Source organism: Salvelinus alpinus, chromosome 26, assembly GCF_045679555.1.
Source record: "Salvelinus alpinus chromosome 26, SLU_Salpinus.1, whole genome shotgun sequence".
NCBI classification, from domain to species: domain Eukaryota; kingdom Metazoa; phylum Chordata; class Actinopteri; order Salmoniformes; family Salmonidae; genus Salvelinus; species Salvelinus alpinus.
Genome location: NC_092111.1, coordinates 4,581,403 through 4,595,946, shown reverse-complemented (window position 1 = coordinate 4,595,946; position 14,544 = coordinate 4,581,403). Strand labels below are relative to the sequence as shown.

General features: G+C 41.8%; 1 protein-coding gene across 8 annotated transcripts in view; it reads right to left on the bottom strand.

The window, feature by feature from the left end:
- The window catches only part of LOC139554258 (plectin-like), a 192,924-nt gene that overhangs the window by 74,873 nt on the left and 103,507 nt on the right, over positions 1–14,544 (bottom strand). Inside the window, exon 1 of one of the 8 annotated variants that reach the window (XM_071367007.1) lies at positions 3,165–3,403. The exons of 6 other annotated variants lie outside the window; for them this stretch is intronic. In XM_071367007.1, the coding sequence (XP_071223108.1) occupies positions 3,165–3,276 (112 nt within the window). In that variant the 5' untranslated portion in view covers positions 3,277–3,403. Of the gene's footprint in view, positions 1–3,164; positions 3,404–14,544 lie in introns of those variants that run through there. One more of the 8 variants, XM_071367012.1, reaches the window with a different exon arrangement.

The window sequence follows — 14,544 nt, the reverse complement described above, 5'->3', positions numbered from 1 at the left end:
CCACAAGCTTCCCACAATAAGTTGGGTGAATTTTAGCCCATTCCCCCTGACAGAGCTGGTGTAACTGAGACAGGTTTGTAGGCCTCCTTCCTCACACACGGTTTTTCAGTTCTGCCCACAAATGTTCTATAGGATTGAGGTCAGGGCTTTGTGATGGCCACTCCAATACCTTGACTTTGTTGTCCTTAAGCCATTTTGACACAACTTTGAAAGTATGCTTGGGATCATTGTCCATTTGGAATACCCATTTGCGACCAAGCTTTAACTTCCTGGCTGATGTCTTGAGACCTTGCTTCAATATATCCACATCATTTCCCCACCTCATGATGCCATCTATTTTGTGAAGTGCACCAATCCCTCCTGCAGCAAAGCACCCCCACAACATGATGCTGCCACCCCCATGCTTCACTGTTGGGATGGTGTTCTTCGCCTTGCAAGCATCCCCCTTTTTCCTCCAAACATAACGATGGTCATGATGGCCAAGCAGTTATATTTTATGTTTCATCAGACCATAGGACATTTCTCCAAAAAGTACGATCTCTGTCCCCATGTGCAAATCGTAGTCTGGCTTTTTTAAGGCGGTTTTGGAGCAGTGGCTTCTTCCTTGCTGAGCGGCCTTTCAGGTTATGTTGATATAAGACTCGGTTTACTGTGGATATAGATGCTTTTGTACCTGTTTCCTCCAGCATCTTCACAAGGTCCTTTGCTGTTGTTCTGGGATTGACTTGCACTTTTCGCACCAAAGTACGTTCATCTCTAGGAGACAGAACGCGTCTCCTTCCTGAACGGTATGACGGCTGCGTGGTCCCATGGTGTTTATACTTGCATACTATTGTTTGTACAGATGAACATGGTACCTTCAGGCGTTTGGAAATTGCTCCCAAGGATGAACCAGACTTGTGGAGGTCTACAATTTCTTTTTCGGAGGTCTTGGCTGATTTCTTTTGATTTTCCCATGATGTCAAGCAAAGAGGCACTGAGTTTGAAGGTAGGCCTTGAAATACATCCACAGGTACACCTCCAATTGACTCAAATTATGTCAATTAACCGATCAGAAGCTTCTAAAGCCATGACATCATTTTCTGGAATTTTCCAAACTCTTTAAAGGCACATCAACTTAATGTATGTAAACTTCTGACCCACTGGAATTGTGATAGTGAATTTTAAGTGAAATAATTGTCTGTAAACAATTGTTGGAAAAATGACTTGTGTCATGCACAAAGTAGATGTCCTAACCGAATTGCCAAAACTATAGTTTGTTATCAAGAAATGTGTGGAGGTTGAAAAACGAGTTTTAATGACTCCAACCTAAGTGTACATAAACTTCCGACTTCAACTGTAAGTATTTATCTTGAACGTGTAACAAGTTCATCAAACACAGAAGCCATCCAATAATCTGCTAAAAGAAGTCCAATGCGGTACGACACCAGTGAAAACACTGCACCTAAGGTAGCATTAGCAATGAAACCACAAATGTGATAGACTTCTGCCCTTCCCTATGCACTGTCTGCAGTGCAACATGTGCAGTGCTGAAAGTTGACCAGGTCAAATGCAAAAGCGGCTAAATATTAACACACAGAGGTAGAGATAACCCACAGCCTAGTTGTGCAAAGAAATGTTTGCCTGACATTTCACAGTCAAACCAACATATTATCAGTTAGCATGTCTAGTTGCCGATTCAATAGAATCAAGTGTGAACTTAACACGATTTGGGTCATACAGTAAGGATATTACTTTTTAAAAAAAACAAGTAGAGCTCACTTGAAAAAGGGATGTCAATGTCAATGTGACTTCCCTGGTTAAATAAAGGATAAATAAAGTACAACGCTGTAGAAATCCCTTATCTAAATAGGTGGGTCCTCTAGTGACTTCCTGTGAGATTGACTCGTCAGTCTGAGTCGCTTAGGGTCAAGAGTCATTACCAGCCAAGGTACGGTACCTTACCAAGATTCAGGAAAACAACAAATTAGACCCGAAAATCGAATTTAAAGAAGATTGTGCATCAGATAAAGAGCTACTCAGACTGCTGGCTATTTTAGCATCCTCTTATGGCTAGCTGGCTGCATTACAACTTTACTTTATTGTCCTGTTAATCAGACTAATCGATTTAGTGTAGGGGGGTATATGGGTGTTTCTCATTTCACAAGTGCAGGTAATTATCCCCTCTCTCGCTCAACATCTGCAGCCTTAAACTCAGGCATCCTGTAATTTGCCTAAGGGTGTGGTTGTCCCACTGTTCTGCAGAGGAAAGCATGACCGGCTCACTGTGACAAGCTGTGTCAACAATACATTACATTTGAAAGAGGTGTCTGTGCCACAGGTACAGAGACGTAGCAAGCTAAACTTTATGAGAGGTTAACCGAGCCACATCGTGTGTGATATTTCTTCAGAGACCAGAAGGCCTGAGAATAGCCCACGTCTATAACTCTTAACATTGTGAACATTCCATATAGGACCAATGTGACATGTTCATAAACAAAAGGAGAGTCGTTCGAAGAAGAAGAAAATCACAATTCAGGGCTTTTGCATTCGCCTTGTGTGCAAGTCTATACTACACAAGATAATTCGGATTCACCATGTAATAGACGAAACGTTCTTATTTGATCACGTTCTCTGTCCCATTTCACACCACGACACATGTTCCACTCTCACAAATAGAACAAATGATCTTCACGTGAAACAAAATGGTCATATCTGTCTTGGGGTTCTTTTTCAATGATAGGGAATCATTTATTTCTCCTTAGTGCATGTAACTCCATAACAACTTCGGATAAGTGAGACAAGGCTGAGGCGGACCTACACGTCGTGAATCCAACTGTGAGGCGACGTCAGTCAACAAAATACTACAGCTCCGACAGCATCATATTACAGCCAGCATTTACAGGGTTAACGCCGCCAACTCCTACAGTCAGGAAATTCGAGATGAGAGGGAGAAAAAGAGGGGGAGCAGCGTGCACCACAAACGCACAGAGAGTAGAGAGGGAAGAGAGAGCAGACCATTTAAGACAAATGGTGAAGACTAGAGACCTCACCAGATCCATTCACACAGAAAGCTTCTGATCTCTATTCATGTGCCCCAAGGACATATGACTTACAGTAAGTAGCATTACCTTTCCTGAAGTACAGTAAGCCTCGTAACAAGTTTTTCCCCCAGCTGGTCTTACCTTCTCTTAACTGCCTCTTACGTTGCCTCCACTGCCAAACAGCGATCAAAGTGACAATATGTCCTACAACCACCAGGGTTGGGAATACGTTTCCAGGGGGGCTTGCCGCCATCAGGCCTGTGACCGAGTGGGATCTCGCAGGATCCAGAGACAGGTGGGAGGGCCCGGGTGAAAGGTGAGGGTGTATGGAGGAAGGGGGGGGCCAGCCAGGGGTGTGGTGCCGCCGTCTTGGACTTCAAACCAAAGAGGAAGCCAATATGCTTGCAACTAACGAGAGAGCAGAGCGAAAGAGCACCGCTCAAACCTTTTTTTCTCCTTCTGAGTCAGACTGCTGGCAAAAGTGGCCGAGCTCCCACCCACTCTCTCTCTCGCTCGTTCCTTCCTTTCACAATCTCTCTGCTTCTCGTTCGTCCACTCAGACTTGCATTCTTTTCTTCTTCACTTAGCCAGGTACATTTAAGTCGATTGATTGTAGCCTTCAGGTAACAAAGTAAAGAGTCCATAGGATGGATTTACATTAGTAAAATATGTCTAGTCAGATCGATCTCTCTTCCACATCAGATTTGCAACTGTTCTGTTTACAATAGCCTTAGTTGGATGTGGTGTGGCCAAAGCCACATTCCTGCTTCATGTGTGAGCGTGGCTATGAGCATACCGTAAATACCATATTATATAGACAAACATAAAAATTATAATGTTTTTAAACCTGCAGTTTTAGTTTACTTTTGCACTACGCACCATTTTAACTTCCATTCATTGTTATGTTTTATGTCGTGTCTTTATGTTGTGTTTACTACGTATGGTGCTTTCTTGTCTTTCTTGTAAAAGAGATGTACATTTCAAATGTGACCTCTCTGATTAAATAAAGGATGAATAGAAAAAAATAAAACACTATCTCTGAAGGTAGTGTGGGAGACATCTCATAAAGTGAGACGTTGATCCCAATCTGTCTCTTTACTTACACAAGTATCTCTCCTGGACCTAGTTTCTGTCGTCAAAGTAGTGTGAAGTGATCTTCTATTGGCTGTTGCTACTCCATCTGGTTTGCTCCAAGGGAAGGCTCACAAACTGCTAGCAGGAAGCTACTAATTATTTTCCACCCTCCCCATGAGTCATAAAAACCAAGGATCTCACTTTTTTTCTCTCCAAATGTTTATGTTCCTATTTACAAAGCTTCCCATTTCATTTTCCTAGAAGCTATGTCTTAACTCCATACTCATGTCCACAGGGTTTCCAGAAGCCTATAGAACTGGGTCTTGTTTCTTGACCACTAACCAATAAAAACCATCCAACCTCCAAATACCAACTCACGGTTTAGGCCTTCTGCCTGTAAATCCAAACAACTACCCCATTCTTTCTGGACAAAGAACGTCATTAAAAGACCTGAAGGTGAAATATGTTAGAGAAAAGCCAACCCCGGAGTAGAAATGTTCCTTAAAACACGGATCCTGTTTTCATGGCTGTCTCTTTGTGAAGGTGCTCTCTTTGCAGAGCCGCACAATGCGTAAGTCCTTGACATTGGAACGTATCCCCCATCACAAAACAAACTATGACTTGCAACCGTCCCAAAGCCACAAAACACACAAATAAAACCTACAGACACACTTCACATGACACGCCCCAAAATACAACATCAAAAGCTTTATTCTGTGGGCAAAATAAGTGAGAGTATTGCTTCCAATGCTTTTAGGCTACAAACTGAACTACATACAGTATGCTCTAGCCAAATTAGCAAACCTTCCGGTCGGTTACACCTCTGTCAAAGGTGTGAAGCCTGGAGTCAGGCTAGTTTCCCAGTAACGATAAGCAACACACAGACACACTTTTACCAACCTACCAGGTATGATCTTCATCTATAGAAGATATCGCAAGAGGGATATTTACCCTAAGAGGAGATATTCAGGATGTCAAAGACAGACCTGGTCTGAAGAGACAGAGAGGTGGTTTCTCTCGTATCTCTGTCTGATAACTCTATTATGAGGGGTGTCCCTTTCATGCTATTTTGAGGGTTGCCTATTTTACCCCTGCTGGTAAATGTCAACCAAAAGCATAGCGACCAAAACAATTGTCAAGGGGATATGGAATAGGCCTACACATTTAAGTTAAAAGTGGACATTGAATGGGCAATATGGTCATGATGAAGAACCTGACAGAAGAAAATATTCTTCTAGCTTTGTGATGTCACATCAACACTCCAACATTTAAACCACGTGGACAAGAGTGACTCATAAGAAATACATCTCAACAAAAGGCCTCAACTACAGTGTCGTGAAAAAGTATGACCCCTTTTCTGATTATTATTTTTTTTAATGGGGGGGGGGGGGGGGTAGAGCAGATTTAATATTGCAGACAGATTGTGGTTTCCATCAATGTAATTATTACATTACAGCCTTATTCTAAAATTGATTTAAAAAAATTGTCCCTCACCAATCTACACAATACCCCATAATGACAAAGCAAAAACAGGTTTGTATGAACTTCAGCAAATATGTAAAACAACCAGCTCTGTCAGGTTGGATGGGGAGTGTCGCTGCACAGATTTTTTAAGGTCTCTAGAGATGTTCGATCGGGTTCAAGTCTGGGCTCTGGTCGGGCCACTTGTCCCAAAGACACTCCTGCATTGTCTTGGCTGTGTGCTTAGGGTCGTTGTCTTGTTGGAATGTGACTTCACCCCAGTCTGAGGTCCTGAGTGCTCTGGGGAAGGTTTCCATCAAGGATCTCTGTACTTTGCTCCGTTCATCTTTCCCTCGATCCTGACTAGTCTCCCAGTCCCTGCTGTTGAAAAGCATACCCACAGCATGATGCTGCCACCACCATGTAGGGATGGTGCCAGGTTTCCTCCAGACTTGTCGCTTGGTATTCAGGCCAAAGAGTTCAATCTTGGTTAAATTGAACCAGATAATCTTGTTTCTTATGGTCTGAGAGTCTATTAGGTGCCTTTTGGCAAACTGCAAGTGGGCTGTCATGTGCCTCGACACAATGGCTTGGTTTTTGCTCTGACATGCACTGTCAACTGTGGGACCTTATACAATGGTTCCTCCTTTAAAAGTTGCGACATACTACAGCACACCTTGCGTGCTGCTGCAGCATTCTGTCGCACGTCATTTAATTCTCTGCCATTTCTTCTGTTACTGCAAGTTATTGCTAGTTTGACCACCAGAGAGCATCTTTGAGAAGCATTTGACAGTATTCCGTATTGGCATTACCAGAGAATTTAAAACCTTTTTTGTAATAACATAGTATGCGGGATTGATTTTAAGAAATGTGGCTTAATTAATATTATGGTGTTTCCATTCAGAAAAAAATTGTCCGTTTGTCAATTCAGGCCGTTTCGCTCTCGGAGCACACACTGAACGTTCAGGCCGAGGAGTAGGGTTGATTTGGCCTTAGAACGGCAGTCAAGCACCCAAGATAACATTGGCTAGCTACTTCCAGACACAAATGAGACCACTCTGACCATTTTACTCACCCTAGCAGAGCTGATAAGGCAGTTTTCGTGTTAACCAGAGCGTTGGTAACTGTAAATGTGGTGCTGGAAACAATTTAATTGCGCTTATTTCCCAACGTTTACTGACACTGGCCATATTCAACGGGTGTTGAGCGCTCGTTAAGTAATTATTCTGTGCTCTGGTACACTCAGATGAGAGTGCTCTGAAATCCGTGTAGATAGTAGGCTGGACACATGACATTTTTAACAACGTTCTTTTCAGATAAAAACTAGTTCATTGCATCCGCCGTGGAGCCCAGCTTCATAATATGACCATATGTCCCAGCTGCTTGCCATTGTTTTGAAGTAATCGTGAAAAAACAGGCCTTATTTTAGTGCATTTTTCACCCTGCCAGCTCCTTTTAGTTCAATTGAGCACCGTGGCACCAACTCGCCTTCTGAATGTTCTATTCCCAGCTTATTGTTCAACGTCACAATGCCTGCTTCGCTATTGTTGGCAATGAGACCTGTTCACATTGTTTTATAGTTCAAATGTAAACAACAAAATGTAAACAACAAAAATTATTTTGGAACTCTGCGGTCTTCCCATTGTCTCCTATGGGGGAAATATAGGCATGTCTGTCTATTTCGGCAAATATCTCGCAATGTGTATATTTGTTATTTTTTTTTCAAATCGGGTGTAACCGGTGTGAAAAGCCTAGCTAGTTAGCGGGGTGTGCGCTAATAGCGTTTCAATCGGTGACATCACTCGCTCTGAGACCTTGAAGTAGTTGTTCCCCTTGCTCTGCAAGGGCCGCGGCTTTTGTGGAGCGATGGGTAACGATGCTTCGAGAGTGGCTGTTGTCTACGTGTGCAGAATGTCCATTGAGAAAGCACAACGACTATACCATTTAGCTAAACTAAGAAAGACGAGAATAATCAAGTCAATAAACGTTGGGTAGTTAGATAGCCTATAGTTAATATACTGGCAAGTTTGATGTATAACTACTAACGTTAGGTAGCTAGCTAACATAGCATATCATTACAGCAGTATGTACCGGTATGTGGTTCGTAAGGACAGCGTAGCTAACAAATTGTCAGGAAACATAACGTGTAAGGTAACTTATTTGAAGAGTTATTACTTTATTACATTGAGTAGCAAGCTACCCCTTGGTCGTTAGGGCAAATCTGTCTGTGATGGTGGGGGGGGGGGGGGGGGGGGGGGTTAGACACCTAGCTCGGCTATTAGACTATTCTTTAGTAAAGGTTGTTCAGCTATTAGCCCTCCTTCCCAACTTGCAACAAATTGCTGTTCCCATCTCATTCCATTCCCTCTTCCATTCCTGTCTTCTTCAGTGTCTAAACCAACTTTTCCGTGGCTAAACCAACTGAACTTTATTGTGCCTTGATAACAAACTTGTATGACATTTGTAAATACGAATAAAATTGTTAAATTACAAGCATAGTTGGTTTAGCCACGTAAAAAGACAGGAACCTTCCCGCTATCCATGATTGGCTGAGATAATGGATGGGCTGGACATGCCGAGAGATGAGTTCAGGTTGGTCTGCCATGTAGCACCTTCTGTCTATAACATGAGCTGGTCAGTATGTGCAGGTAATCCTTTCTAACACAGCTTTTTGAAAGATATCACGTAGAACTGCAAAAGTGTTGCTCTCCACTTTCTGGAGGACCGGGTTTTGAAATCAGTGGAATGCCCGGTGGAAGAAAAGTATGGTAGCAAAAGAGATGGAGAAAATGCTGGTGTTTGATTGCAAATATGCAGAGGGAGTCAGTCGAAAAGAGAACACACAGAAGGCCTGTCCCCAGATTACATCTTCAAACTAAAGGCAACCATGGCATCCGTGACAGAGAGGGAGAAGCGTTTATCCATGTATACGGGCAAGAGAGTCTAGCTAGCTATATTTTCAGACATTATATGTATAACATTTTGTTGGAAAAGAAAATTCATTGCAAGTGTATTGTTAACTAACTAGCTAATATTAGCTGACAGGCTCGCTAGCTAACGTTACGTGTATGATCTGTGTAGTAATATTAATCGTATCTCAGAGCCATTTGCATTGCTAGTTATAGCCTAATGTTAGCTAGCTAGCTAACATCGAACCTGGTTGGTTAGCTATCTGCAGATTCATGCAGGGTAGTAACGTTATGAGTTGGGATTATGGTTTATTGTTTAGCTAGCTAGCTACATGTCTAAACAAAAGACTCCACAATGCAAGTAACAATTTAACTGTACCATTTACACTTTCTGTACCCTGTGCATGTGACAAATAAACTGTGATTTTATTTCATATAATAGTGGCTTGCGAAAGTATTCATCCCCTTGGCATTTTTGTTGCCTTACAACATGGATTTTGGGGGGGGTTGTATCATTTGATTTACACAACATGCCTACCACTTTGAAGATGCAAAATATTTTTTTATTGTGAAACAAACAAGAAATAAGACAAAAAAAACAGAAAATTTGAGCGTGCATAACTATTCACCCCCCCAAAGTCAATACTTTGTAGACCCACCTTTTGCAGCAATTACAGCTGCAAGTCTCTTGTATGTCTCTATAAGCTTGGCACATCTAGCCATTGGGATTTTTGCCCATTCTTCAAGGCAACACTGCTCCAGCTCCTTCAAGTTGGATGGGTTCTGCTGGTGTACAGCAATCTTTAAGTCATACCACAGTTTCTCAATTGGATTGAGGTCTGGGCTTTGGATAGGCCATTCCAAGACATTTACATGTTTCCCCTTAAACCACTCTAGTGTTGCTTTAGCGGTATGCTCAGGGTCATTGCCCTGCTGGAAGTTGAACCTCCGTCCCAGTCTCAAATCTCTGGAAGACTGAAACAGTTTTCACTCAAGAATTTCCCTGTATTTAGCACCATCCATTATTCCTTAAATTCTGACAAGTTTCCCAGTCCCTGCCGATGAAAAACATCCCCACAGCATGATGCTGCCACCACCATGCTTCACTGTGGGGATGGTGTTCTCGGGGCGGTAAGAGGTGTAGGGTTTGCACCAGACGTTTTCCTTGATGGCCAAAAAGCTCAATTTTAGACTCATCTGACCCGAGTACCTTCTTCTATATGTTTGAGGAGTCTCCCACATGCCTTTTGTCGAACACCAAACATGTTTGCTTATTTTTTCTTTAAGCAATGGCTTTTTTCTGGCCACTCTTCTGTAAAGCCCAGCTCTGTGGAGTGTACGACTTAAAGTGGTCCTATGGACAGATACCCCAATCTACGCTGTGGAGCTTTGCAGCTCCTTCAGGGTTATATTTGGTCTCTTTGTTGCCTCTCTGATTAATGCCCTCCTTGTCTGGTCTGAGAGTTTTGGCAGGTTTGTTGTGGTGCCATATTCTTTCCACTTTTTAACAATGGATTTAATGGTGCTCCGTGGCATGTTCAAAGTTTCTGATATTTTTTTATAACCCAACCCTGATCTGTACTCTGTACTTCTCTACAACTTTGTCCCTGACCTGTTTGGAGAACTCATTGGTCTTCATGGTGCTGCTTGCTTGGTGGTGCTCCTTGCTTAGTGGTGTTGCAGACTCTGGGGCCTTTCAGAACAGGTGTATATATACTGAGATCATGTGACAGATCATTTGACACTTAGATTGCACAGAGGTGGACTTTATTTAACTAATTATGTTACTTCTGAAGGTAATTGGTTGCGCAATATCTTATTTAGGGGCTTCATAGCAAAGAGGGGGATAAATATGCACGCACCACTTTTCCATTTTTTTGAATTATTTGAAACTTGAAATGTTATTTTATTTTTGTTAAAAATCAATTTAAATTACAGGTTGTAATGCAACAAAATAGGAAAAACGTCAAGGGGGATGAAAACTTTTACAAGGCACTGTATGTGTTTACCAGAGACGGTAATGGGAAGAACAACATGACCTGCACCAAAGTCAAATTTTGATATAACTTTAGGCCAATGAGACAGTGTCAAAGTTCTAATATTAACGGTTAGAATGCCCTGATTTTATTTTGTCACACTCACATCCATAAGCTATTTTCTGTAATTGTCTCACCATCAAACTTGTAAATAATGATGTTCTTGTGAGTTTATTTTCCTGCAATAATGAATACAAATGAGCTAAAGTGAAGACGTTGTCAGCTACTGTATATGATATGGTCATTCATTGAACTGGCTAGCTAGCTAACTTAACGTAAGCTAGCTAGCTAACAAGCTAGAAATGAACCAAAACATTGTTTAGAACGTTGCATTTAGTTGCCTGGTTTGATAGATTGACATATACTAAATACATTTTTGAACGGGTGGGTTGATTGGTGTTAAAATACACCAGTTATGCAATTTTGGACCACCAGGCTGCCTGTAGTTTTTGTGTTCATACTTTTTCATAACGACAAGTTTGATGTCGGACAACAATAAAATGTTCATGATGTCACTGCGACAACTGTCGATAGATGTATTATAAACCAGCCTTTAGTCTTGAAATCTTTGGTTTAGTACATGTGAATCCTTAAAGAGATGGGTGGGGCTAAGGCTTACGAGGATGTGAACGATGCTGAATGGGTGTAGACAAAGAGCTTTCCAGTAGGTGTACCAAACATTGAAGGGCCATTTTCTCAAAAGTGGGGTAACAAGTTTACAAACTTTCAAAGCAGAATGACTTTCCCATTGTTCCTTAACTGTAGTGTATGATACACCATTTTGTAGCTTTGAGTTTCTACTTTTATCCAACGAAAAAAACAATTTGAAATGTTGCTACATAAGACCGAACTACATAAGACCGCAAAAGTCTAAAAGTATTTGGTTTAAAATGTACTTAAGTGTCAAAAGTAAAAGCATAAATCATTTCAAATTCCTTATATTAAACAAACCAGACGGCACCATATTCTTGTTTAAAAAATGACCGGAAAGCCAGGGGCACACTCCAACATTCAGACATAATTTACAAACGAATAATGTATTTAGTGACTCCGCCAGATTAGAGGCAGTATGGATGACCAAGGATGTTTGGTTGATAAGTGCGTGAATTGGACTATTTTCCTATGCTGCTAAGCATTAAAACTACTTTTGGGTGTCAAGGAAAATGTACGAAGTAAAAAGTACAATAGGATGAATATGTATGAACTTTCCAATTTGTAAGTCGCTCTGGATAAGAGCGTCTGCTAAATGACTTAAATGTAAATGTAAGGATGGAATGTAGTGAAGTAAAAGTAACCAAAAATATAAATGGAAAAGTAATGTACAGATACCCCAAAAAACTACTTAATACTTTAAAGTATTTTTTACTTATGGGCCCTGGTCAAAACTAGTGCAGTAAATAGACCTTTTCACAGACCCTTTTTCTCAGAAGTATCTCTGGTGCTAAAGGTCCCAAAGCTTTAGCACATGTGCATATCACATTCTGCACATGTGTTTATTCTCTACTTTACACACAGTCTGCTCTACTCTCAGGGAACAGGCTACTCTGGCGAATGGTGATCGTTTAATAAAGTTAGATCAAAGCTGAATCAATTTCTGCAAGATCACGTAATGATAGTAGGCTATTGTGCATAACAGAACCGAATATAATTGCATTGTATAACTGTAACCCTAACCCTAACCTTAACCCTAACCCTTATTCTAAACCTAACCCGAACTGTAACCTTAGCAAGCAGTTGCTTATCAACAGATAGTTTGTTGGTAGTATGATGATCTCTAGAGCCTTTTGTGTACCTATTCAGGATACATCACCATGAAGAGAATGACATTCATAATTATGTATAGTACAGATCAGGGACCCATGGTGTCATTCTGTTACAATCATTCTGTTACCGGGTCCAATTCAATTCACTTACTGTAGTTCAATAACCAAAATAGATTTTTTTCCAAACTCAAGGTGTCAGCTGACACCCCATTCTTTCTGAAGACATTTTTAAGTCTTAATTTGGAGTAGACATTTAACAGAGTTTTTTGGGAAAATGAGATCAAATAAAAACTGAGGGAGATTTTACTGCCATTCTGTTACCAAACCTTATATCTGCGTTGTTCTTCGAGTAAATGCGTTTTTATAAAATGTTTGAAATTATTAAAGGTAGTACATATGCATAGAGTTGTATGGTTTGTTTAACTTTCCAGTCAATGGTTTTTGTTTGGCATACTTTTAAAATGAAAAATGTCAGAGTCTGTGTCATTCTGTTCCCGTAGATTTGCCCAAATGCATATCCCCATTAAACTGATTGAGAAGGGGACCATAAAAATGTGTGCGTAAGGTAAAGAAAGACATGTGCAGAACATGATTGCGCAGAACCTTCACGTAATTTAATTTAGTGCTAGAGATACTTTTGAGAAAAAGGTCAGGAAAAAGTGGGATCCGCAGCCACTCTGAATAGAGAATAGGGTGCCATTTGGGACGCATGCACTGCCTCTCATTGGAAGAAAACAGGACGGGGAGTAGCCGCTCAGAGGAGTTCATCCGGCTCACACCCCCTGGATTTAGCCAGCTCTGGGGAACCTGATCCCTGGCAGAACCAGAATGTGTGAGTGGGAGGAGCCTACCCTACAGCTCTTGGTCTTACCATACAGTTTGTGCTACAACTCTGCTTCACAGTTAATACTTATTGTCAAGATAAATCAGCAAATCCAAATAGATGGAACGTAGGCTATGTGTCGTTGGCTGGCAATTTATAGACCACAAATCTCAACTTACACTAGTGAAACTAGTTTACCACATAATCGCATCAAAAACAAATGGAATCTAGCTAAATACACAATATGACCAAAAGTATGTGGACACCTGCTCGTCGAACATCTCATTCCAAAATCATTGGCATTAATATGGAGTTGGCCCCCCGTTGCTGCTATAACAACCTCCACTCTTCTGGGAAGGCTTTCCACTAGATGTTGGAACATTGTTGTGGGGACTTGCTTCCATTCAGCCACAAGAACATTACTGAGGTCGGGCACTAATGTTGGGCGATTAGGTCTGGCTCGCAGTCGGTGTTCGATGGGGTTGAGGTCAGGGCTCTGTGCAGGCCAGTCAAGTTCTTCCACACCCATCTCGACAAACCATTGTTGCCACACAGTTGGAAGCACAGAATCGTCTGGAATGTAATTGTATGCCGTAGCGTTAAGATTTCCCTTCACTGGAACTAAGGGGCCTAGCCGGGAACCATGAAAAACAGCTCCAGACCATTATTCCTCCTCCACAAAACTTTACAGTTGGCACTATGCATTGCGGCAGGTAGCGTTCTCCTGGCATCCGCCAAACCCAGATTTGTTCGTCGGATTGCCAGATGGTGAAATGTGATTCATCACTCCAGGGAACGCGTTTCCACTGCTCCAGAGTCCAATGGCAGTGAGCTTTATTCCATACGACGCTTGGCATTGCGCATTGTGATCTTAGGCTTGTGTGCGGCTGCTCGGCCATGGAAACACATTTCATGAAGCTACCGACAAACACTTCTTGTGCTGACGTTGCTTCCAGAGGTAGTTTGGAACTCGGCAGTGAGTGTTGCAACCAAGGACAGGCAGTTTTTACGTGCTACACGCTTCAGCGGTCCCGTTCTGTGAACTTGTGAGGCCTACCACTTTGCGGCTGAGCCGTTGTTGCTCCTTTACGTTTCCTCTTCACAATAACAGCACTTGCAGTTGACCGGGGCAGCTCTAGCAGGGCAGACATTTGGTGAACTGACTTGTTGGAAAGGTGGCATTCTATGACTGTGCCACGTTGAAAGTCACTGAGCTCTTCTGTAAGGCCATTCTACTGCCAATGTTTGTCTATGGAGATTGCATGGTTGTGTGCTCGATATTATACACCTGTCAGCAACGGGTGTGGATGAAATAGCCAAATCCACAAATTCGAAGGGGTGTCCACATACTTTTGTATATATATTGTAGCTTAAATGTGAACCATATGCTGCAGGTTTATCACAAAGAGATGGAATGCCACTACTGTTATGTGATACACTAGCACCATTAGATCC